This window comes from Dama dama, chromosome 13 (assembly GCF_033118175.1).
Source record: "Dama dama isolate Ldn47 chromosome 13, ASM3311817v1, whole genome shotgun sequence".
Taxonomy (NCBI): domain Eukaryota; kingdom Metazoa; phylum Chordata; class Mammalia; order Artiodactyla; family Cervidae; genus Dama; species Dama dama.
This window is the reverse complement of record NC_083693.1, coordinates 40,359,133-40,380,985: the sequence shown is the minus strand read 5'-3', so window position 1 is coordinate 40,380,985 and position 21,853 is coordinate 40,359,133. Positions and strand designations below refer to the sequence as shown.

General features: G+C 50.6%; 1 protein-coding gene across 3 annotated transcripts in view; it reads right to left on the bottom strand.

The window, feature by feature from the left end:
• The window catches only part of PSTPIP1 (proline-serine-threonine phosphatase interacting protein 1), a 42,818-nt gene extending 32,667 nt beyond the window's left edge, over nucleotides 1-10,151 (bottom strand). Inside the window, exon 1 of one of the 3 annotated variants that reach the window (XM_061158926.1) lies at nucleotides 9,490-10,151. In XM_061158926.1, coding sequence (XP_061014909.1) covers nucleotides 9,490-9,525 — 36 coding nt within the window. In that variant the 5' untranslated portion in view covers nucleotides 9,526-10,151. Of the gene's footprint in view, nucleotides 1-1,233; nucleotides 1,270-9,489 lie in introns of those variants that run through there. The other 2 variants (XM_061158929.1, XM_061158927.1) reach the window with 2 other exon arrangements.
• Between the last annotated feature and the right edge of the window lie 11,702 nt (nucleotides 10,152-21,853).

The window sequence follows — 21,853 nt, the reverse complement described above, 5'->3', positions numbered from 1 at the left end:
GGATGCCTATGATTGGGGGAAAAAACAGAAAATAACAAGCCCTCGTGAAGATGTGGAGAAACTGGAACCCGTGTGCATTGCTGATGGAATGTAACTAGAGCAGCTTCTGGGGAAATTTTGACAGTATCACAGTTACTCAGCATGTTAAACACAGGATTACTTACGATCCAGCAACTTCACTCCTAGTTTTATACCCAAAAGAACTGAAAGCAGGAATTCAAACCAGTATTAGTACATCCACATTCATAGCAACATTTTTCATAATATACAAAATGAGATTAAAAACCCAAGTGCCCAATAACAGATGAATGAATAAACAAAATGAGGTATACATGTAGAATGGAATATTTTTCAGTCATTAAAAAGAATGAAATTCTAATACATGCTAAAACATGGATGAAGACATGTTAAAGACACTATGCTAAATGAAACAGGACAAATACTGCCTGATTCTACTTATACTGGTCCCTAGCATGCCAAATTCATAAAGACAGAAAGTAGAGAAGGAGATGAGAGGAATGAGATAAGGAGTTATTATTTAAGGGGTACAGAATTTCTGTTCGAAATGATGAAAAAGTTTTGGAATTAGTGGTGATGGTTGGTAGCACATTATGAGTGTACAGATGCCACTTAATTGGACACTTAAAAATGATTAAAATGGTAAATTTTCTGTTATGTATATTGACATTGGCCACAAAAAAGTAATTGTATAAGGTTAAAAAAAAACCCTCTATCCTCAACTAATTCACAAGTGAGTCAAATGAGGTCATGCAAATGGTAAAGCCAGATATATGCTCATTGTCAGCAATGGCCATGCAGCAGGAAAACCACAGTTCTCAACACCAATGGAGAACTTTGAAAACTACTGCCCCTCCATGATGAAATTTGTATGTAATTGACCTGGGGCTGCACCTGGGCATTGGGATTCATGACCCCTGTCACATGTCTGATCTTATCTCCAACCACTCTTCACCTTCACCACTCTGCCCCAGCAGCATAGACCTCCTTGTCCCCTGAATAGGTCAAGCACCCTCCTGACTCAGCCCACCGCCCCTTCTTTTTCTCTCCAGTATGGCTCAGCTTCTGCTTTTCTATTTCCGCAGTTGGGAACCCTGATCCCATCTGGCTGCCCCATCCCCACCCTGGCTGCTAGTCTCTGGAGCATCAGCAGATACTTCCTGTTGCCCAATAGTGGGTGGCCTGTCAACACCAGGGGAAGGGGCTGTCACTCACCGGCCTGCTCCTGTTACCCATTGCTCACGGTGCCAGGTCTCAGCAAACCACCACATGCTCTTGCTAATGTCAAGGGCGCTCTGACCTGGTTGGGGAAGATAGCAGCCAAGCCTAGCCCAGCAGCCCCAATGTCCATCTGGATGGCACCCCCCAGGCCCACATCTCTATAAGTCATGGTTTTCTCTCTATAAAGCAGGAATAAGAATACCAGCCTCATGGGGCTATTGCATCTTGTCACCTGAAGCCATAGGAATGACTGTCAAATGGTGGAATTTAGTACCCAATGGTGAACAGAGTTGGGGAGGCATCCTGAGATTAGGAAGACCCACATATGAGGCTCATGCTGTAGATGCCTATCTGATTATAAGTCAGGATCCCTTGGGATCTCTTCCTGGTCTAGTAGCTCCCAATGCTGAGCAGCAGCACGTGGTCCCCTGAGGACTGGGCTTGGTGTCTCCATCCTCAAAGCCTTTATCTCAGTTGAGAATCACTCTAATATCCTATAGATGAGGAAACTGAAGCTCAGAAGGGAGAAAGGATTCTCCAAGTTCCCCCCCAGCAAGTGAGTGGGGAAGCTTCAAAGAGGCCTGTCCCCCTTCTGAGCCTGGAGCGCAGAGAGTGACTAAGCCCGTGAGGGAGGGGCCTTCCGGAGCTAGTTCAGCAGGATGCCCCAGCTAGCGTGGGCAGCCCCCAGGGCACCGGGTACCACTCTCTCTTGCTGGAAGTGAGGGAGTTTCAATTTCCGTAACTAGTTCCCTCCATCGTGTCGTTTGCAGCGTCAGACAGGCTCTAGCTGAGGCAGGCATCCTAACCACAGCCCGCAGCCTCCAAGCCTCTTTTTGCATGAGAGGAAACATCCGTCACTGGAGAGAGTGAAGAAAGGAAGAAAGGCTCTCTGCCTCCACTCAAGGCTGGTCAAGGCCTTTAAAAGCCCAGCCAGGGTCTTCCCTTCCTATAGTCACCCTACGCAGTCCTCTGGGCCAGAAAACCGTCTTACAAACCCACTGCACCCGCTCCCCTTTCCATACCTTTACCCATGCCAGTCCTTCTTCTTGGAGTTTCTTTGCCCTCCCCCCACCTCCCAAGTCCTCCCCCACCTTTCCAAGCCCAAGCAAGGCCCTCCCTCCCCATCCCAGGGGCTAGCAACCCCGGCTGTGTGGAGATGCCGGGAAAAGCCAGCCAAAGTCCCTGAGTTCCTGGGAACCGGACAACAAGAGGACCTTGAGAAGCAGATCTTGTTTTCCACCAAGAATAAAACCGAAGGTGTGGGTTACGTTCTTGACCCAGGACACAGCAGCCAGGAAACGCTACAGGGGAACAGCTGCAGGCATCACAAAAGCAGGGCAAACGCAACCATGAACCTCTGCAGTCACTTACTGCCATCAGACGGTCGACAGCATCCTATGGAGTGGGTGTGGAGGAACCACAATCTTGGGTCCCTGGGGGCACACACACCACAAAGTGTGCACAGAGTATGTGGAAGAATTCATGCTACTGAACCACAAATGTCACCTAAAAGCACCATCTCGGCTTAAAAACAGGAATTGCTTAGTTTTGTTTTTTAAACATTTTCCTTTTAAAGCATATGTAATCTGTGACCATTTGCAGAAAATTAATGGTGAGAGAAATCACCTTACTTCCAAAACCATGGAAACCAATGTTACCGAATAGGGAGCCACCCTTTCATCCTTTAGGAATTATAACTGAACCAAAAACTTACCAGTCTCCTTGGATTCAGGGGCAGAATGGGATGGGGTCCAACAGAGCTAAGGGAAGGGGTGTCCCTGATCTGCCTTGGATGTATGACCATGAACTTGACCCTTGACCTCCCTCTGTCTCCGCTCTGGACATGGGAGGACATTGGCAAGTCCTTCCCTGAAAGGTGGATTTGGGGACACACGTGTCACAGGGCCTGGTGCATAAGGGGTGCTGAACAACAGCCAGGCACAGCCACCTCTGAGAATGATATAAGTATCTGGGACTCAGAGAAAAACGAATTTTCACAGAACAGGAAATAGACATCTTCTTTTTCATTTTTAATTGTGTAATTTAATTTTCATTGGGTAATATATTTACATGGTTCAACAATCAAACGCTATAGAAAAGTACATAGAATGCTCAATGCCACCCAGCCCTGAAACCCGTCCATCTTTCTTCTTTCACTTCCCCCAAAAGGCCATCACTTTAATTAGCTCTCTATGTGTCTTTCCAGAGATTCTCGTTGTTAATACAAGCCCGTGCGTGCGTGCTAAGTCACTTCAGTCGTGTTTGACTCTTTGCAAGGCCCTGGACTGTAGCCCGCCAGGCTCCTCTGTCCATGGGACTCTCCAGCAGGAATACTGGAGTAAGTAGCCATTCCCTTCTCCAGGGGATCTTCCCGATTCAGGGATCGAACCCAGGTCTCCTCTGTTACAGGCGAATTCTTTACCCTCTGAGCCATCAGGGAAACCCTAATACAAGCCTATACCAACACTAATGCTTATTTCCCCCCACTTTTCACAATGGCTTGCACACAAGACACACCGCTCGGCTCTGTGCTTTTTACACAAAACACCATGCCTCAGAGAGCTCTGCGACCTCACAGAACGAGTCCGTTCTCATCCTTTTCAACAGCCATGGCCAGGGAGGCACAGGGAGGGCAGTAGGCGGCAGCAAAAGAAGGCCAGCCAGGGGCCCCCCTCTCCCACCTCCTGCCTCTACCATCCCCTCCTGCTCAGGAGGACCCCCTCCTCAGCCACTGGCCTCCTCGGCCTTCAAGGCCACAGGGCCCTGCCCTGCTGCAAGTCCATCCACGAAGCCTGAGTGATTCCCAGCAGAGTCCCTTCCAGGCCACTCTGATCCCTCTTTCCTGGATGAAAAGTTTCCTGCTCAGCCAGAGGACTATGAGGGGTCCCAAAGGGGCTGCTGGTGCTGAATGCCAGAGAACTGGCCGCACCCTCTCACCCAGGAATGTCTCCTCCTGTGGGAAGCTATGCAAGAAGTGGTTGTCAAGTGCAAAATCTTGATAGACAAAGATCGACGCAGAATGCTAAATAGTTGGCAGTAATCTCTGCTTTTTTTAAGACAGGATATTAAAATGCAGAGAAATTACATTGCAGACAAAGGTCTATATAGTCAAAACTACAGTTTTTCCAGTAGTCATGTACAGATGTGAGAGTTGGACCATAAAGAAAGCTGAGCACCAAAGAATTGATGCTTTTGAACTGTGGTGTTGGAGAAGACTCTTGAGAATCCCTTGGACTGCAAGGAGATCCAACTAGTCAATCCTAAAGGAAATCAGTCCTTTTCATTGGAAGGACTGATGCTGAAGCTGAAGCTCCAATACTTTGGCCACCTGATGTGAAGATCTAACTCATTGGAAAAAACCCTGATGCTGGGAAAGATTGAAAGCAGGAGGAGGAAACGACAGAGGATGAGAGGGTTAGAGGCATCACTGATTCAATGGACAGGAGTTTAAGCAAGTTCCTGGAGTTGTTGAAGGACAAGGAAGCCTGGCATGCTGCAGTCCATGGGGTCGCAAAGAGTCGGACACCACTGAGCAACCGAACTGAACTGAATCTAAATGTCCAACAACAAGGGACTGTATAAATAAATCACATGTGTGTGTGCTAAGTCATTTAGTCATGTCTGACTCTTTGTGACCCTATGGATTGTAGGCTCCTCTGTCCGTGGAACTCACAGCATGTCCACCAAATCCACAAATTGAAGGACTGTACAGTCACTAACGATGGTGTTTTGAAGATAAGGAAATCACACCCAGGCCCACGCATGTTCAAGATAAAATTATGTCCAGAAGAGGGGTGTCCCCCCACACTCTCCTCCTCAGTAGGGAACATCAGAGTCTCAGAACTGGAGAGGGGAAGAGGCCACAGTAGCTGATCAGACACATGGGACCTCAGGCCTCTCCCCCTACCCCTAACCCACGTATCCTTGGTGAGTCATTCCCCCACCAAAGGAAGTGGTACCCCCTCTGTCTTCTGTTGCAGAGCTCAGCGCCTCCTCACTTAGCACAGAAGTCTCCAAATGAAGCTGGAGCCCAGCCTCAAAAGGGAGAAATGTAACCTCAAATCAGAGGGAAAAGTTCAGGCCTGGTCTCTTGGTCCCCTTTGATGGTTTCCGCCCAAAGCCATGATGGTGGGGAGGGAAGAGCAAGGCATGACAAGGAGTATATGTGGCCATTACTTTTCCTTTTAACAACCCCCAAAAAGACAGGATGTGGGTCTTAATAAAACCTGGTCCAGAACTAGATATTCCTTCTTAAAACAACATCCCATGACTTCTTTGCAAAGGGGGTTGGATGTATAGGTCTGGGAGGCAATGAGAGGGCAGGAAGGGAAAGAGCAGCTCAGAGCAGTCCTCTGGGTGCTCTCTGTGCCTGGTCCATTATCAAAGAACTCTAGACCCCAGAAGAAGTCGATCCTGACTTCTTCTAAGGCAAGGCATTCTGACAGTCTCATTTGGCTGTTTGGATGGAGGGTGAAGACAGGGGAGCCCAGCTTAGACTACCTAGTAGAGAACACTTCTCCACAAATATCAGTTGAATGTAACTAAAGCAAAATGAAGGAGAAGATAGGTTCAGGAAGGCAGGAGGACAGTGGAGGTTCTTACTGTTGGTCCACTTATTCTATTAACATTGACCAAACACACACCCTACTCACCAGGCCTATGCTGAGGATGCAGACAGGTGTTTCTTGCAATACACTTTGGCTGCTGCTGGAAGCAGAGCCCCTGCAAGAAAGCTGTGTCTACTGGGGAAAGGAGTGGTAATCCCTCATTCTCTGGGATTCTCTGCCCCTCTGACCTGGTGCTGAGTCAGGTTCCGTGAGCTCTAAGGCCCTGTCAGCTCGGGCACCTGGTACTCTTATCCTCTGCTTTCTCTCCGACAGCCCCCTGTTCTGAGGCTCAGTCACAAACTTCCTGCAAGACTGTGATCTCCTTTATCACTGTGTGTATATTAACAGAAATCAAATGATCCCTTCCCTCCCCTGTGGCTAGCCCACCCCAGCCTCACTCGCACAGAAGCCTGCATCTGAATGTTAGGCTGCAGATAGAAGTAGGCTATAAATAAATACTGCATGGTCACACTGACAAGATTGCAAATATAGGCCTACTGGGGGACAGGACTGGTCAACTCTACCACTTCTAACCACTGTGTCTGCTTTTTATAAGTTTGTGTCTCCTCTCTTACTTACAGGCTGCCAGCTATCTGTGAAACTGTCTCTAACAGGTCAGTATCAGTTCAGTCGCTCAGTCGTGTCCGACTGCTTGCAATCCCATGGACTGCAAGCACGCCAGGCTTCCCTGTCCATCACCAACTCCCGGAGCTTACTCAAACTCATGTCCATCAAGTCAGTGATGCCATCCAATCATCTCATCCTTTGTCGTCCCTAACAGGTCTAACAGGTCTAACAGGTCAGGCCCACCAATATTTAATCAATCAGATCCCATTTAGTTCCCTAATATTTGCTATATCTATAGGTCAACAGGACCAAGCTTGTTAAAACTGTGGGTAAAATCAGAGTTCATGGGCCCTAACTAAAAGCTATAGGGCATCTCGAATGAGTAAAGTATGCAAGCTTTAATGCAAACTCTTAGAACCTCAGAAAACATTTTTGTTTCCCTGCTCACAATGAAGTGCTGCCGTGAACAGGGCTGGCTCTCACCTGTGTTTTGGATGGTTGAGGCTGCCAGGTAAGGGCAGTGCTGCGGTATGAGACATGATCCTTCTAGCTCAGGGGCTTCCTTCCACTACAGACCAGCCATTTGCAGGCAGCGTGTTCTCAAGTTGTGGTTAATGGCATTGTCTGGGCACAGGGTAGGGGAAAGCCAGGGGGAAGGGCAGGCTGAGCCCTGTCCCTAATACCCACACGGTGGTTGGATCACTGTGTCTTTTCCATTTTACAGATTTGTCTGTAAATTGGGGTTCAGATGACTTCGGTGGCACCCATCTGATCTGATTTCTCTGGGAGGTGAGAAGGACTGAGTTTTTCCCTCCTTCACCAACGTGGCCCAAAGATCCAGTGATGGGCGCCATGGCTAAAGGGGCAGTGAAGCACCTGAGTAAGCACAGACACTGGGGCCAACCTGTCCAGGTTTCACCCAGCTGTGTGACTTTGGGCAAGTGACTGAGGCTCTCTGTGCCTCAGCCTCCTCTTGTGAACAACAGGTATCACAATAGCATTCATTTCCTGGGTTTAAATGAGTCAATAGATGCATAGTCCTGAGGACAGCCCCTGGCACATCTTTAGTGCTGGGTTAGTTGTCCTTGTGGGCTGGGCCAGGCTGAGACGTGTGTTAGGATTCAGAGCCCGGGGGCACCGGCCTTTCCCTCCCTGCTCCGGCCCTCCCTAGGGAAGCAGCACCTCTACCCCAGGCCCCCGGAGCCAGCAGCAGAGGAGAGGAGAGCTTGTGGGTGGCTCAGAGGTGGGGTGAGCAGAGTGTGGGCGGGATGCCTCACAGGAAGCTGCCACAGGTAAAAAGCCGCCACCACACCCTGCGCCCTCCTGTACTCCCTCCCCCCTTCCTGCCCAGATCCTGCCTTGGGGCTGGCTCCTTGGGCCAGCTCTGTCCTAGGGAAGGTGGAACCAAAGGCTCTGGGCTGGACCAGATGTCCTGGAACTAAAATACAGCCCGGGTGTGCTTGGCCCGCCATGGGCTGCTAAACACCTGGATTTTCAAGTGAAAGTCTGGGTCTCTCAGTCATGTCTGGCTCTTTTGTGACCTGGTGGCTGTAGCCCACCAGGCTCCAATGTCCATGGGATTCTCCAGGCAAGAACACTGGAGTAGGTTGGCATTTCCTTCTCCAGGGGATCTTCCCAACCCAGGGATCAAACCCGGGTCTCCTGCATTGCAGGCAGATTCTTTACCATCTGAACCACCAGGAAAGCCCTATCTTTCCCCCAGCTTTGCACTTCAAGTCGGAGCCATGAAGTAGTGACTCACATCCAGTCTGTGCATCCGCTGCTGACTGCAGCCCCGCACCCCTCACGTGGGTCCCAGATGCCAGCCTGGGGCTTGGAAGGGGCCAAGGCAGGTCTGCGTTCCTTGGCTTCTCTGGGCTGGTCCCAGCCCCTCTCTGTAGAGATGGGGAGACGGAGGCCCAGAGAGACAGCCCTCTGCCTACTGTGCAGTTAGAGCAGGCGGGAAGCGAGCCACTCAGACTCTGGCCACGGGCCCCAAGGAGAGCGTGGCCCAGAAGGGAAGGAAGACCTGGCTCGTTAGCTCTCGTCCTTCTGGCTGGAGGCCCCAGGAGAGGGCCCAGGGAGGCCAGACTGTCGGCTGAGTCCGGGCCGACTGAGCAAAGAGCCAGTGTCCTCTGCAGGCTGGAGGGGTGCCCTCAGGACAGCCACGTTCCCCACCTCTAACCAGAGAGGCCTCGCTTTTCCCTGGGAGCCACTGGGAACAGACAGTGCTTGAGAAGCAGGGGGGGTGGGCTGAGAGACAGCGGGGAAAATGGGCTGTGGGGTCCAAATGGGGCTTGCAGGCTGTGAGGCCTGGGCCCACAAGCCAGCTGGGCGCTGGAATTTCATAAGGAAAAGACTTGATTTACATGTGCGCTGAATTTAAGAAAGCGAACAAGGAATTGCCCAGCCCTGTTGCCTCCCTGAAGGACCCCTAAGGTCTGCAAGGAAGAGGGGTTGGGTAAGGGCAAGAGATTCCCATTTGGTGCTCCAGCGAGATGCAGGGGATTTTGTTACACCCTTGTTTAGCCCTCCCATTCAGTTAGTATGTTCGTTAATTATCTCTACGGTATAGATGGGGGCAGGGGGGCGCGGAAATGAAGTTCAGAGAGGTAAAATGACTTGTCCAGCCTCTAAATAGCAGAGCCAAGATCCAAATTCAAGTTTATCTGGTCCCCAGACCTGTGACCCTCCCTCCTTCACCTCACAAGTCCTCATCAAGTTCCCAGCCAGATATCAGATGCTCCTAAAACGTTCCTGCTGTGGAGAGGGGGTCTCCCAGAGGAAAGATCTGCCCTGAGAGCCCAGAGAATATCCATCCCTTGCTTGTTGAAGTTTGCAGAGGAATCAGTACCCCAGATCGAGGACCCCCATTGTCCTCTTCCAACTCAGAAACAGCCCAGTTCACACCCCTCACCCCGCAACGATGAAGGATCAAAAATCAGCCATCATTTTTATGAGAACCCCGCCGCCCCTGGGAGCCACATCCCCAACCCACCACCCTGAGGAAATGTCAGCTGAGCTGGCCTCCCCAGGCACACTCCACTTGCTCAAACCCACAGCGGTCTTCACTCACCCAAAAGGCATCTTTGAACTGAAGCTGAGGCATCATCCTCAGGCAACCGCCACAGCAAAGCTCGCTCTCCTGCCGCGGTCAGAGCTGAACGAGGGCCAGGAGCCAGGCGCACCGTTCCAGTCCCGGCAGGGCTGGCCCGGGTTCCCCTCCCCGGCCGGCGGCGCCGTCTGCAGCGCCTCCGAAGGCTGCCGTAAGCCAGAGGCTGCCGGAGGGAGGAAAAGGGCTCAACCTGTTTTGTTTGGGGCTAGAATCAGCGGCAAAATGAGGAAGGACTGGTGCCCAGTGACGGGAGGAAGGGCCCCACGGTCCGGCCCGGCCTCTCGCTAGCCCCGCGGAGATGGAGGACTCAGTCCAGGCTGCAGGACCCAGAGCAAGGAGGGCAGCCCCGGGTCGGCAGAGGCAGTGGCCGGCGGGAGAGGCGGTCCCCGGGGCCTCTGCAGGAAGGTTTGTGCAACCTCCCCGGGGCAGGCTCCAGGGCCGGCGCCCCACAGGAAGTGGAGCCGCCCGGGCTCCCCTGTGCCGCCCCGCCTGCCACCTGCCACCCCGCTACGCGCCTCCACTTGCCCCCTTCCGATGTTCTAGCAGGGAATGTTCTCTGAGCCACACGCTCAGAGAGTCGGAGGCCCACTGCAGTTGTGGGCAAGGAGGAGCGCAGGAACCCAGGTGCTGTCTCCCACCACCCCAGCCCCACCCCGGACCAGGTCCAGAGAGGCCAGACTCTCCACCCCTCACCGGCCAACCACTTCAGGAAGGGAGGGGCTCACCCAACCCAGAACATCATCAAACCCTGGGTGCAGGATGCCCCAGTCCACGTCCTGCCCTCGAGGAGATCCCAGTCTGGAAGCAGACATAGCTGTGGGCTTGGGGTGGGGTGGGGGGGGGTGTGAGAGCACAGAGGTGGGGGGAGCATGTAACTAGGCCAATGGAGAACAGCCTCAGGAGCCTGACTCTTCTCCAGGTCTCCAGATTAGACCCTCTCTGGGGCAGGAAGTCCCCTCTGAAGATGGGGTCTTCAGGCTGGAAGAAAGTGGTTGGACCGAGAGAAACAGGATTACAGAGGATAAATAGGGGAGTTTGAAAATCCAAGTGGAGTCCCCTGTTTTTGTTCTGTCTGGGCCCTACCCTTCAGAAGGACTTTAATCCACCCTCCAGCTCTCTGAGCCTCGGTTTCCCTGTCGGCCACCCCTAATCTTTGGAAAAGACACAGTGTTGAGAACATTACTCGAATTTCTACTTTTGGTGGGGCAGGTGCTGGAGGTCTCTCTCTGTGTCTGGTATAACCTTGGGAAGAGCCTTGGGCTGGAGCCCCAGACACCTGGGGAGGCAGGGCCTGCCCACTCAGCAGAAGATGCCGGCGAGGGTGGGGGGGGGCGGCCGGAGCCCAGGGTGGGTTGGCAAGAAGGGATGAATCAGGATCATCCACAAATCACCACCCTCGGCAATGCCTCCCTTACCACTGACTGTGGTGATCAGACAGATGAGAGCTGCTGCAGGAGAGAGCTAAGTTCCCAAGTGCCAGCTATGTGAACCCGAGGTTAGAGAGGGGGCACACCCACGCCTCTGAAATAATCACCCAAGAGAGAACTTGTTGGGGAGAGCTGCAGAGCAGTGGGGCTATGGTGGTAGCCCCCTACCTCCAGAATCCTTGTGCGTGTGTTAGTCACTCAGTTGTGTCCCAACCATGGACCATAGCCACCAGGCTCCTCTGTCCATAGGGATTCTCCAGGCAAGAGTACTGGAGTAGGTTGCCAAGCTCTCCTGCAGGGGATCTTCCTAACCCAGGGGTTGAACCCAGATATCCCGCACTGCAGGCAGATTCTTTACCAGCTGAGCCACAAGGGAAGCCCAGAATCCTTAGGATCTAGCTATAAACATCTCCAGCATTGAAAGCATCCCAGTTGGATTTTCTGTTGCTTATAGCTGAAGACAGCTAACGTCAATATCACCTTGAATGCCGAAGGCCAAAGGCTGAGGCTGAACCTCATCCCAGTGGCATCACCACCTCTGATAGCCCCGACTCAGCCTCCCTGGCCTCAGGTTTTCCATCTACCAAATGGACTGATGCTTCTAGTTCTGGAGACAGACAAGAAATTCTCAGTTAATAACAGGCTCTTACCCTCTTATTCCCCTGGAGAAGGAAATGGAAACCTGCTCCATTATCTTTGTCTGAAAAAACCAATGGGCAGAGGAGCCTGGTGGGCTACTGTCCCTGAGGTCACAAAGAGTCAGACACGACTTAGCCCCTGAACACACATGCACCCTCTTATTAGCAGGAAACTTCAAGTCAGGCTCTCTCCCCTGCCTCTCCACGGGCTCTTCCCATCACCCCTCATAAATTTCTGCTCAAAATAGCCCTCCTCCTTCCCCACAAAGGTCCCTCTCTACTCCTACCTCCACATCTTTACCTCTTTCTGCTCCCCAGCCTCCCTCCTGACATGCCTTCCTTCATCTTCCTTCCTTGCACAAATCCTCCCATCCCCCAAGGCCCGCCCCAAAGCTCCCACACATGAGGCCTTCCTTTCCCAGCTGCCCTGGTCCAGCCAGGGCAACCCCAGATGGATGGCCATGCTGGTTGCAGGCTGAAGCAATTAGGGAAGGAAGTAATAGGAGGATTCTAAAGAGACTCTAAAGTGCTCTGCTGTAGAGAGGGCTTCCTCCTCTCTCCTCAACTCCCCACTGAGGCTTGGCCACCTCGGTGGCCAACAGCCGACTCTACTTTGGTTTACACTTGCTGAATAGTGGGGGCATAATTAAGCCTTTTATGCGGAACACCTTATTTAGTCTTCCCTTATCATCATCCTCACCTCACAGAGGAGCAAACCAAAGATTAAAGAATTTATGTGACTTGGAACTTGCCTGGTGGTCCAGTGGTTAAGCCTCCCCCTTCCAATGCAGGAGGCATGATCCCCGGTTGGGAAACTAAGATCAGCAGGGTGTGGCCAAAAAATCAAAAAAGAGAAAAGAGTTTATCTGATTCATTCAACACCTCACAGTCGGTAAGTGGAGTGTTGGGCTTCAGACTCAGGTTTTCTGATGCCAAAGCCCACATCTTGATCTCCCCTCATGTCTGTTACCAACAACCTCTCTTAACAGTGAGTTTCATCCTTCCTTTCTCCAATTCTGCCTCCAGAACCTCTCACTCTGATCCAGAGCTGGAAAATGTGAGTCCAGGGAGGCTGTTGGGGCTGATGGTGCTATTGGGTGAGAGTCTAGCCCTGGCGCATGATCGTCATCCAATTTCCCTTTGTTATTTGCACCACCTAAGGATGCTTTGGCCCCAAAGAACACAAAACCAGAGGGTCTGATGTGGAGGACATGTGTTATCATCCATACAAGGGGTCTGGAGGCAGCATGGCCTGGGTGAAATTCATTAGGGCCCCAGCTCAGTTTCTCTGTGATTCTTCTCATTTACTGTCGCCCTTAACTTACTGTGCCTCAAAGAGTTGGACACGACTGAGAGACTGAACTGAACTGCCTCCCTTCTCCAGCTCCAACGGCTCTGGTCTACAACTGCACACACAGCCACAGAGGAAGAGAAGGGATTCCTCTCCTTTTGTCTCATTTTCTTCAAAGTCCTCCTTGCCCAGGCTCCAGGGAAACCTACCTTCATGTCTCATTGGCCAGAATGAGACAGAATCACGTGCTCAGGTATGGCCATCACCGGCCTCAGGAAGGGGATGTCTTGACTGGGGTGATGGGGATGTTGAGAGCCAACCACCGTGACCACCACAGCCCTCTGTCCACCAGGTCCACAAACACTGCTGGGTACCAATTCCTGGCAGACCTGGGACTGGGGCTCAGAGAGGACACAGACCTGGTCTCTTCCCTGGAGGACCCACATATGGGTTCTAGAAAGATCTCTCCAGATGGGAAGTGGTTGGGAGAGAGTGAGACCAGAAGAGGGTGTTATAATAACTCTGAGAGAGGGCTGAGCCCTAGGTGAGCAGGCCAGGAGGAAGGGATGGGCTGGTGGGACATTAGGGAGTCAGAGGAGAAGGATGGAGACATCTGAGTGCCTCTGAGAAGAAAAGGAACTGCTCTCAGGCCTCCCTTCATCAACAGTTTCCCTGGGGAAGGGAATCCAGTCCTAAAAATCATAATCACAGTTACATCAAAACACCATTTGCCTTGAGGTCCAGGCAGCTATGCTTGGAGCCAGACTTTGCTCCTATTTAAAGAGGGAGTTCCCCCCATGAAGGCTGAGCCCCATCCTGTTTTGCATGACATTTGAATACATCTCCTTGAAGAAGTCAAACTCAAGAAGTAGTAGGTCCGTGGATTGAGAACAAAATGCAAAATCAGTTATTACAATATTGCCATAGCCAGCTCCTTGGAGGGGTTTGGCTCCCGAAGCCAATTCATCCATCCTCTTGAGCCAAATAAACAACAAAAACAATAATACGAGCCAACATCAAGGAAGTATTACTGCCTGTGGGGCCCGCATGTATTTTACATGCTTGATCTCACTGATAGCTCTCTGCCAGGACCAGCTGTCATTTGCAGCATTGATGCAAAATGAAAGTACGGGGCCTCTTATTAACAAGGCAAGGGAAAAATTGCCATTAAAGGTTCTAAAATATAGGCTTTCCCTTTCCCATGTTCTGTCAACTTGCTTCATTTGCTATTTAATGTTGCACCCCCTTGGGCATGGGAACACTTGAGGGACAAGTGCCCTCTGTTTCTTGACTCAGTTTTGGAGGAAACCCACCAGCTGCTGGGTTTCCCCTCCTGCCAGTCACCAGACTGCATTCTCCGGCTGGGGGCAGGGAAGTCGAGCCAGGCATCTCCCTTTCTCACGGTGGAGGGTGATCCCCAAGACTACTGCAAGCTCATACCAGGATGCCCTAGGTACGGGTCAGGAGTGAGCAGGAGACCCGAGTCACCTGCTGAATGTGCCACGGTGCTATCAGCTCAGTGCAGGGACAACTACTGCCATGCCCCATCCTGAAATGCTGCCAGGCAACACTGAGTCTCCCCACACCCTATGCCAGGGCCCTGCTGGGGGCAGAGGGTGGCAGTGGTGGCTAGGCAGGAGTGGGGAGGGGAAAGTTGAGAACCCATCAGGGGAGGTGGTAGGAGACAGGGCCTTGCATGAGCTGAGGCTCCAAGCCCTGAATCCATGCCTCATTGTCTCATCAGACTTCACTTAAAAACAGAAATCTGAAGATAGTATTATAAAGGGTTTTATAAAGTGTATTATAAAGGGTGTCAAGATGTACAGCCTTGTAGGAAACCCTCCTCACTACCGCCTGTTGTCCACACATCAGAATGACATTTTCACACCAAATTAGATCATGTACTTTCCATTGTCACCTTAGTTATGATTTCTCAATGCTCTTTGAACAATAGTCATTGGCCTTACATGGCCTGTAGATACTGCATGATCTGACCCCAGCCTGCCCTTCAACCTCATCTCAAACAGGAAGAATCTTGAGCAATAGGTTGGAGCCTTCTAGAAAAGGGAAGGTGTTGTAGAAAGGAGCATCTCAAAGCCCCTTGGTGACATTAGGCATTCAGAAGGCCTTTACCATGAATTTTATTCGGAAATAGCATCACCAGTGGCCCAGGGGGCATTTGTCTTGCCCTTCTCTGCCTGCAATTCAGGAGACCTGGATTCTATCTCTGGGTCAGGAAGATCCCCTGGAGAAGGAAATGGCTACCCACTCCAGTATTCTTGTCTGGAGAATCCCATGGACAGAACAGCCTGATGGTGTACAGCCCACAGGGTCGCAGAGCCAGACATGACTGAGCAACTAATACTTTCACATTCACTTTTCTCATTGTTGTCTTGATAATGTCTGCCATTATCCAGGCAGACCAGGTGACACGTGTATCTTTCCTTCCTGGAGAAGCAGAGCACACTGCCATGATGCTGGCATGGCTGTGGGGTGCCCGCTCACCCTATCTACCCCATGGTTGAACTGGAATGTTCCTGTACCCAAGCACCATGGCCCACTGTTCCTGGGGGTAATGCGTCAGGCTCCTCCAGTTGGCCAGAGGCACATGTCTACCAGGCTAGGGCCCCCACATTCAACCGCAGCTACCCTGCCCCGGAATGGAACAAGCCCGGCTGCAGAGCACCCACCGGCATTTCCTGAGCCTTCTTATCTGGGGACATGGAAGCAAACAAGACCGCACTCCCGCCTGTCTGATGGGGGAGGCAGCCCAGGTAGGGAAGTGTGCTGACTGCAGGACAGCGGTGGGTGCCGGAGACAGGGAAGTCCTCCTGCAGGAGGGGAGCTGGGGCCTGAGTAGCCAGAAGGAGCTCGCTGGTGCAACCAGTCAGCAAGGAGTTTCCAGGAGGACAGCAAAGGCCTGCTGGGGTCTCAGCACACATGCCTGAGGTCTCATGTCATCCAGCAGATATGGAAGCTGAGGTTCAGAGAGTTCAGCTAACTCGTCAGTGCGTGCATGCTCAGTCGTGTCCGACTCTGCGACCCCATGGACTGTAGCCCACCAGGCTCCTCTGTCCATGGGATTTTCCAGGCAAGAATACTGGAGTGGGTTGCCAGTTCCTGCTGCAGGGGATCTTCCCGACCCAGGGATCGAACTCACATCTCTTGTGTCTCCTGCATGGCAGGAGGATTCCCTACCACTTGAGCTAGAGTCCCACCCTAAGTGGAGTCTTTCCTTCCTAGAGAGTAGGGCTGAAGGTGAGGGGCTAGGGCAGAGTCTGGGGCTGAAGCCTGGTGAGGGGAGTCCTAGAGGGGAGTGAGGGGAAGTCAGCAGCTGAGGAGGAAGTTCAGGGACCAGGGGCCCTGCAGGGTGGGGGCGGGGCTCCCAGATGATCTGTCTGACACCTGGGGACATCCTGGCCCCATATCTTCTCAGAGGGGCCCGTGGATGTGGCCTGTGGCCCTTAGGATGTGCTATAGATTCCACTTTTCAGTTTGCCCCAGAAAAGAAGTTACAAAAAAATAAAGCTTCTTCCCACTCATGCAGCTCTTCTGAGTTGACAAGGAGCTTTCAGATTTACTAATTCGCAGTCACCAGGGTGTGACTCTGAGTTTCCAGTCACTCTTCAGAAGCCGGGTGTTGCTGGCCGGAAGGCTTAGAAGACATCACAGAAGTGCTAAGTGCCAGCGGGTGCCCACCCATCCCCGCAGATATGGGAGAAGGGCTCCTTCAGTGAAGGCTGAGAACCATCACCACCAGCTCATCAGTCAGAGGGTGGAGGAATGCAGAGGTGGAAGGGCCCACAGAGACCCTCTTGAGGGTCTCAAATGGCAGGAAGGGGGCCTATCAGAAGACCTGTGGGACTTGGTTAAAAAACATTATGCCTTATCTCAGCTTAGACCTACTGACTGGGTAGGGGCAGGGAATCTGTCACAGTTTCTAGTCACAGTCTGTGAGTCAGATGCACATGCTTGGAAGGGAACTCCTCTTATTCCCTTACTGCTCCATTTTACAGGTGGGGAAACTGAGGCCCAGCAGGACAGGACCACTGATCGGATTCCTTTTAATAACCGAGAAGGCAGGGTGTAATCACCTCCCACCCCCCATTCCTGCTCCAGCCCTTTCTAGCCTGTTTTGGTTTGTGTTTTCCATAACGGCAGCTGTCTCAAAAAAGAGCATCAGCAGTTTTTCAAAATCCTCTCCCCAGTTGGGCTGGTCTTCATTTGGTCAGAAAGTATCTTTGCTCACAGTAAGGCAAAGCTTGATTTTGGCCCAGCTGGTGTTTAATTATTACTGAGATCCTGGCATTCAAAGGCAGGAGACCTTGACTTCAGTCTTGTCTGGGCCAGAAAATCACTAAGTTGAGAAACGGGGAAGGGAGCACGGATGCAGCAAAGGAGGCAGCATGCACCAAGGCGCAGAAGCAGAAGGCGACTGGGCACATCCAGCTGGGGGGTGGGAGGTGGGGAGAGCGCTAGGCTTGGAGACCAAAGAACAGGATTTGAATCCTGGCTCCGGCCTCACCTCACCGAGAAGGCTCCTCATCTGGAACAAGGGGATGATGAGCCTATGTATTTAACAGGGTTGCTCTAAAATTTATGTAAGATGTTTCTAACATGCCTAGCCCAGTACTTAAGAATATGAAAAGTCATCTGGCTCAGCTCCCATGCACAGTGGCCTGTCAGCCCACTGTGATGACAGCATTTCAGACCTGGCAGTGTTACTGCTAAGGTGCTGTCCTCTCAGGGAGTGACTGGAGAAGACCTACTCCCAGGACTTCAAACAGCAGAACAAAGCCCGGGAGTGGCTGGTGGCCTGAGCAGTGCGGAGGGTGTGACAATAGACTCTCATCAGACGTGAGACCCCATGTTCTCGGGGAGCCGGTGCCCAGCTCTCTAGTTTCTTCCCAAGCCCTGTCCTCAGCAGCACCCCTTTCCAGATATCTGTGAAAGACATGTGTTCTCACATATTTTTTTAAATTTTTACATTTTATTTTGATATAGTTTAAAAAGTAAAGAGTACAAGGAACTCTCATCCTCTTTCCCCAGATTCAGCAGATTATTTAAATTTTTACCATGGTTACTTTATTATTATATCTCTCTCTGTACTTACATAGGCCTACTAATTACATGTGCTTAGTAATGAAGTAGATATTATCTGAGTAAGCTAGAGACATGGAACCCTTTACCCCTAAATTCTTCAGTGTGTATTTCCTGCGAACAAGGACATTCTCTTACATAACCACAGCACAAGTTTCAAAACCAAGAAACTGAACATTGATGCAGTGTTCTTGTCTAGTCCCACTCCTCAGTCACCTTTAATTCCATCAGTTGTAATGTCCCTTAAGTCTATTTTTCCCTCCTGGTCTCCTTCCATCTCTGACAGTTCCTCTATCTTCCCTTGACATCCATGATACTGATACTTTGGAAAGTGGCAGGCTGCTCATTTTGCAGAATGTCTTTCCATTTGGGTTTGCATCTGGTTCTTTCCTCATGATTACATTCAGATCATACACTTTGTGTGACAGGAACACCACGTAAGTACTTTTGTGTTCTCAGTGCATCGTATCAGGAGGCACATGAGGTCAACTTGTCCCATTGTTGGTGATGTTAACTTTGGTCACTTGATTTAGGTGGTGTCCACCAGTTTTCCCTTTCATATTTAATAAGTATCTTATAGGAAAAATTTTGAGGCTATGTAAATATATGTATCTGTTCCTCATCACACCTTCACCTGCTTGTTTTAACATCCATTGATGATTTTCTGACTCTACCCTTCCATCTATTAGTTGGCATCCTACTGAACAGAAGTGTTCCCTTTCCCTCATTTATCTATTCATTCATTTATATTAATGAAGACTCAGGAATTTCTATTTCAATCAGTTATAATCTGTTATTACTGTTATTTATGTTGATGCTCAGACTGTCCCAGATTAGAGCAGTTTCTGTTTCCTTTTCATATGACACTATTTGTTTTTGAGTACTTCTTACTTACCTGCCCCTAGCTCTAGAATCAAGGTTTCTCCAAGGATCCCTGGTTGCTTTCAATGATGAGTCCAAAGTTTTGCTCTTTTTATTTTTTAAGTCTTTATTGAATTTGTTACAATATTGTTTGTGTTTGTGTTTTATGTTCTGGTTTTTTTGGCCCCAAGGCATGTGGGATCTTAGCTTCCCCACTAGTAATGGAACCTGTACCCTCTGTGCTGGAAGGCGAAGTTTTAACTACTGGACAGCCAGGTAAATCCCAGAAGTTTTGCTCTTAACTCACTGCTCTTTACCTTTGTCTCCGAAAAATGGTTGGAGTAGATTTTTAAGGAGTCATGATTTTGTATGAATAGGTGAGCTGAGAAGTTTTAGGTCATTGCTGATCTGAGCCCTCAATGATGGATGGCTGCGGTTTGGAGGAGCCTAGAGAAACATGAATTCTTTTATTATTATCATCATCATCACTATTAATGACAATAAACACTTCCATTCATTCAGTGCCGCTGTGTGCCAGGCTGGGAAGAGGCAGGGCAGCTCATGCAGGTGTTGCATGCCAGGTTGAGGGTTTGGACTTCAAGCTAGGAGCACTGAGGGACCACTGAAGATCTTGGAGCCATCTCCCTTCTTCCCATGAAGATTATGCCTCTTTCTAGGGCTGCCTTCTCACTACCGAAAGTCAAGAACTTGTGGCCTGATCACACAGAAAGCCGAAAAGGAGACAAATAGAACAATAATCTGACACCTCTTCCCAGCAGAAAGCATATTACAAGACCCAGGAGCTGGTGCAAGGGAAGGGGAGGAAGTGGTGAGATACAACAACCCGGACATTTCGAAACTGCCAGGCCAGAAAATCAGGAACCATCGTGCTCAGAGGATGTGACTCTCCTGACGGGACTCCTTAATACAAAGACAATGACCTGTCATTTGGTTTTTTTTTATTTTCCCTCATCCACACTTTTCAAAGCATCTAGAGAAGGCACAGGTTTGTGACCTCTAAAATTTCTTTCCCATGGGGCTGCCATGTACAGTTGAATAGGTGGTTCACTGCTTAAGACGTGAAAGACATGAAGCCCAGGTCCCCTTCCAAAGGACTTGCTGCCCTGCTGCTGGGAGAGTACTCAGCACAGAGTCTCCAGCTGTCAATTCCTTCCTTCTCAGTTGCAGGGGGCCGCCTTACCCGAGGTCACACCTTTCCTGGCGTGACTATTGGAGGCAAAAGGATAAAGCCCCCTCCATTGAGATCTGATGCTTAGACAAATCTGATGACCTGGTGCTGGGTTTGCTGATCTTGACCGAGCCTGAAACACAGGTTGATTTTCCTCTGCCCAGTCCTGCTTTCTCCCCCTTCCTTTCAACAAGTGTGGACCTCTAATAAATATCATGTGCTCTAAACTCTGCCTCAGGGTCTGCTTGTGCAGAATGCAAACTGCCACAAAAGAAGGTTCAGCCAAGGGGATGAGTGAGGGCTGAAAACCAGAGCTTGCTTCTCTAGCCAAGCCATATGACATGGGACTTCACCCACCAAAGTAGGCACCATTTTCTAATTCTCCTTCAGCCCGCCTCAGGGCTTCCCGGTCCACTCTGCTCTGTGGTCACTCTCTCTGAGCAAGCCCTTTTCTTCTGAGCTCTGCACTTCCCCTTTCCAATAATCCTCCAGAAAAGTCTTCCCATTGCTGCAAGAGACCCAGAGCAGTTCTGTTTCCGGTTTGCAGCAGAGAAATTGTCTGGTAGATATTTAAACTTAGAGGACCAGATGGGGAGTCATTCATCTCTCCAGGGAGTTGCCTGCCCAGAGGATGTCAGAGATAGAAGGACTCCAGAGACTGCTGCAGGTGGGCCTGCCAGGGCCGGCAAAGGGTCAAGTTCTTGTCCGGTGAGCTAGTCATGGAACCAGGTGTGGGCAGGCTGTCAGAGCCCCTAGTCCCCACCCCTGGCCTTGGGACAGCTTCGGGAGATCTGGTTAGTACCTGGATTCACCTTACTTTCCAGTATAGAACCAGCCCTTCCCTTGGCTCCCATCCCCTTGGTCCTGCCTTTTCCTGTGGCCCCTAGCCCTCTACCCACTTCCCGCTTCCTCTCCTTCCCACTCCCCTCCTCAGTCAGCCTGGAAATCACTTCCTCCCTCTGTTTGCCCCCAGAGCCTTCTGTTCACGTTCTCTGGCCCCTTCCTTCTGTCCCGTTGCCTGCAGGGCTGCTGGGGCCTCTGGCTCAGCCAGTGCAGGAGGACTTGTGCCTGGGCTGGTGGAAGCTGGAGCTGAGGCCTCACCCTGCAGCCTCTGCTTCCAGGGGCACGAATTCCTCCCAGTCCCGACCAGGACGCTGTCATCTGTGGCCGTCACCATTACTGCGTTCCTACTGTGTGTCAGACCCCGAGCTGTGCGCTCAGGTCTGCCATCTCTCGTCCTCAGAAAACAACTCAAGGAGAGTGTCATTGCCCCTGTCACAGGAGAACTGGACAGGATGAGGAAGTAAAGGGTCTGGGACTGGAATCCCAAGTCTGTATATTCAGATCCCCATCCCCAAGCTATCTTTCTATTACAACCTCCTACCTCTACATAGACTTAAATCCGGCCAGTGCTACAGCAGCCCCCGAAAAACCAATTCAGAAAGACACTTGGCAGTAGATATCAAGGAATCACTGAGGAATTTTTAAAATTTGATACACTGTGTCCAGGAATTCCATGACTAGAAATCTACCCCAAGGAAATAACAAGAAACATGGGAAACAATTTATGTACAAAGATGTTTGTAAAAGTATTATGTATCATAAGGGGAAAAAATCCCCCAATCTACTTGTCTAAGCCTAATTAAATTATGGTGTTGATTTGCTGAAAATATGCTGCAACCATTGAAAATATTTATAAAGAGTTTAATAATCATATGGAGAAAACATTTATGACTAACGCCAAATGAAAATAGCAGGTTATAAAATTATACAGCTTGAGCTCAACCATGCAAACTTGCTCTGCAGTTAAAATGAGAAT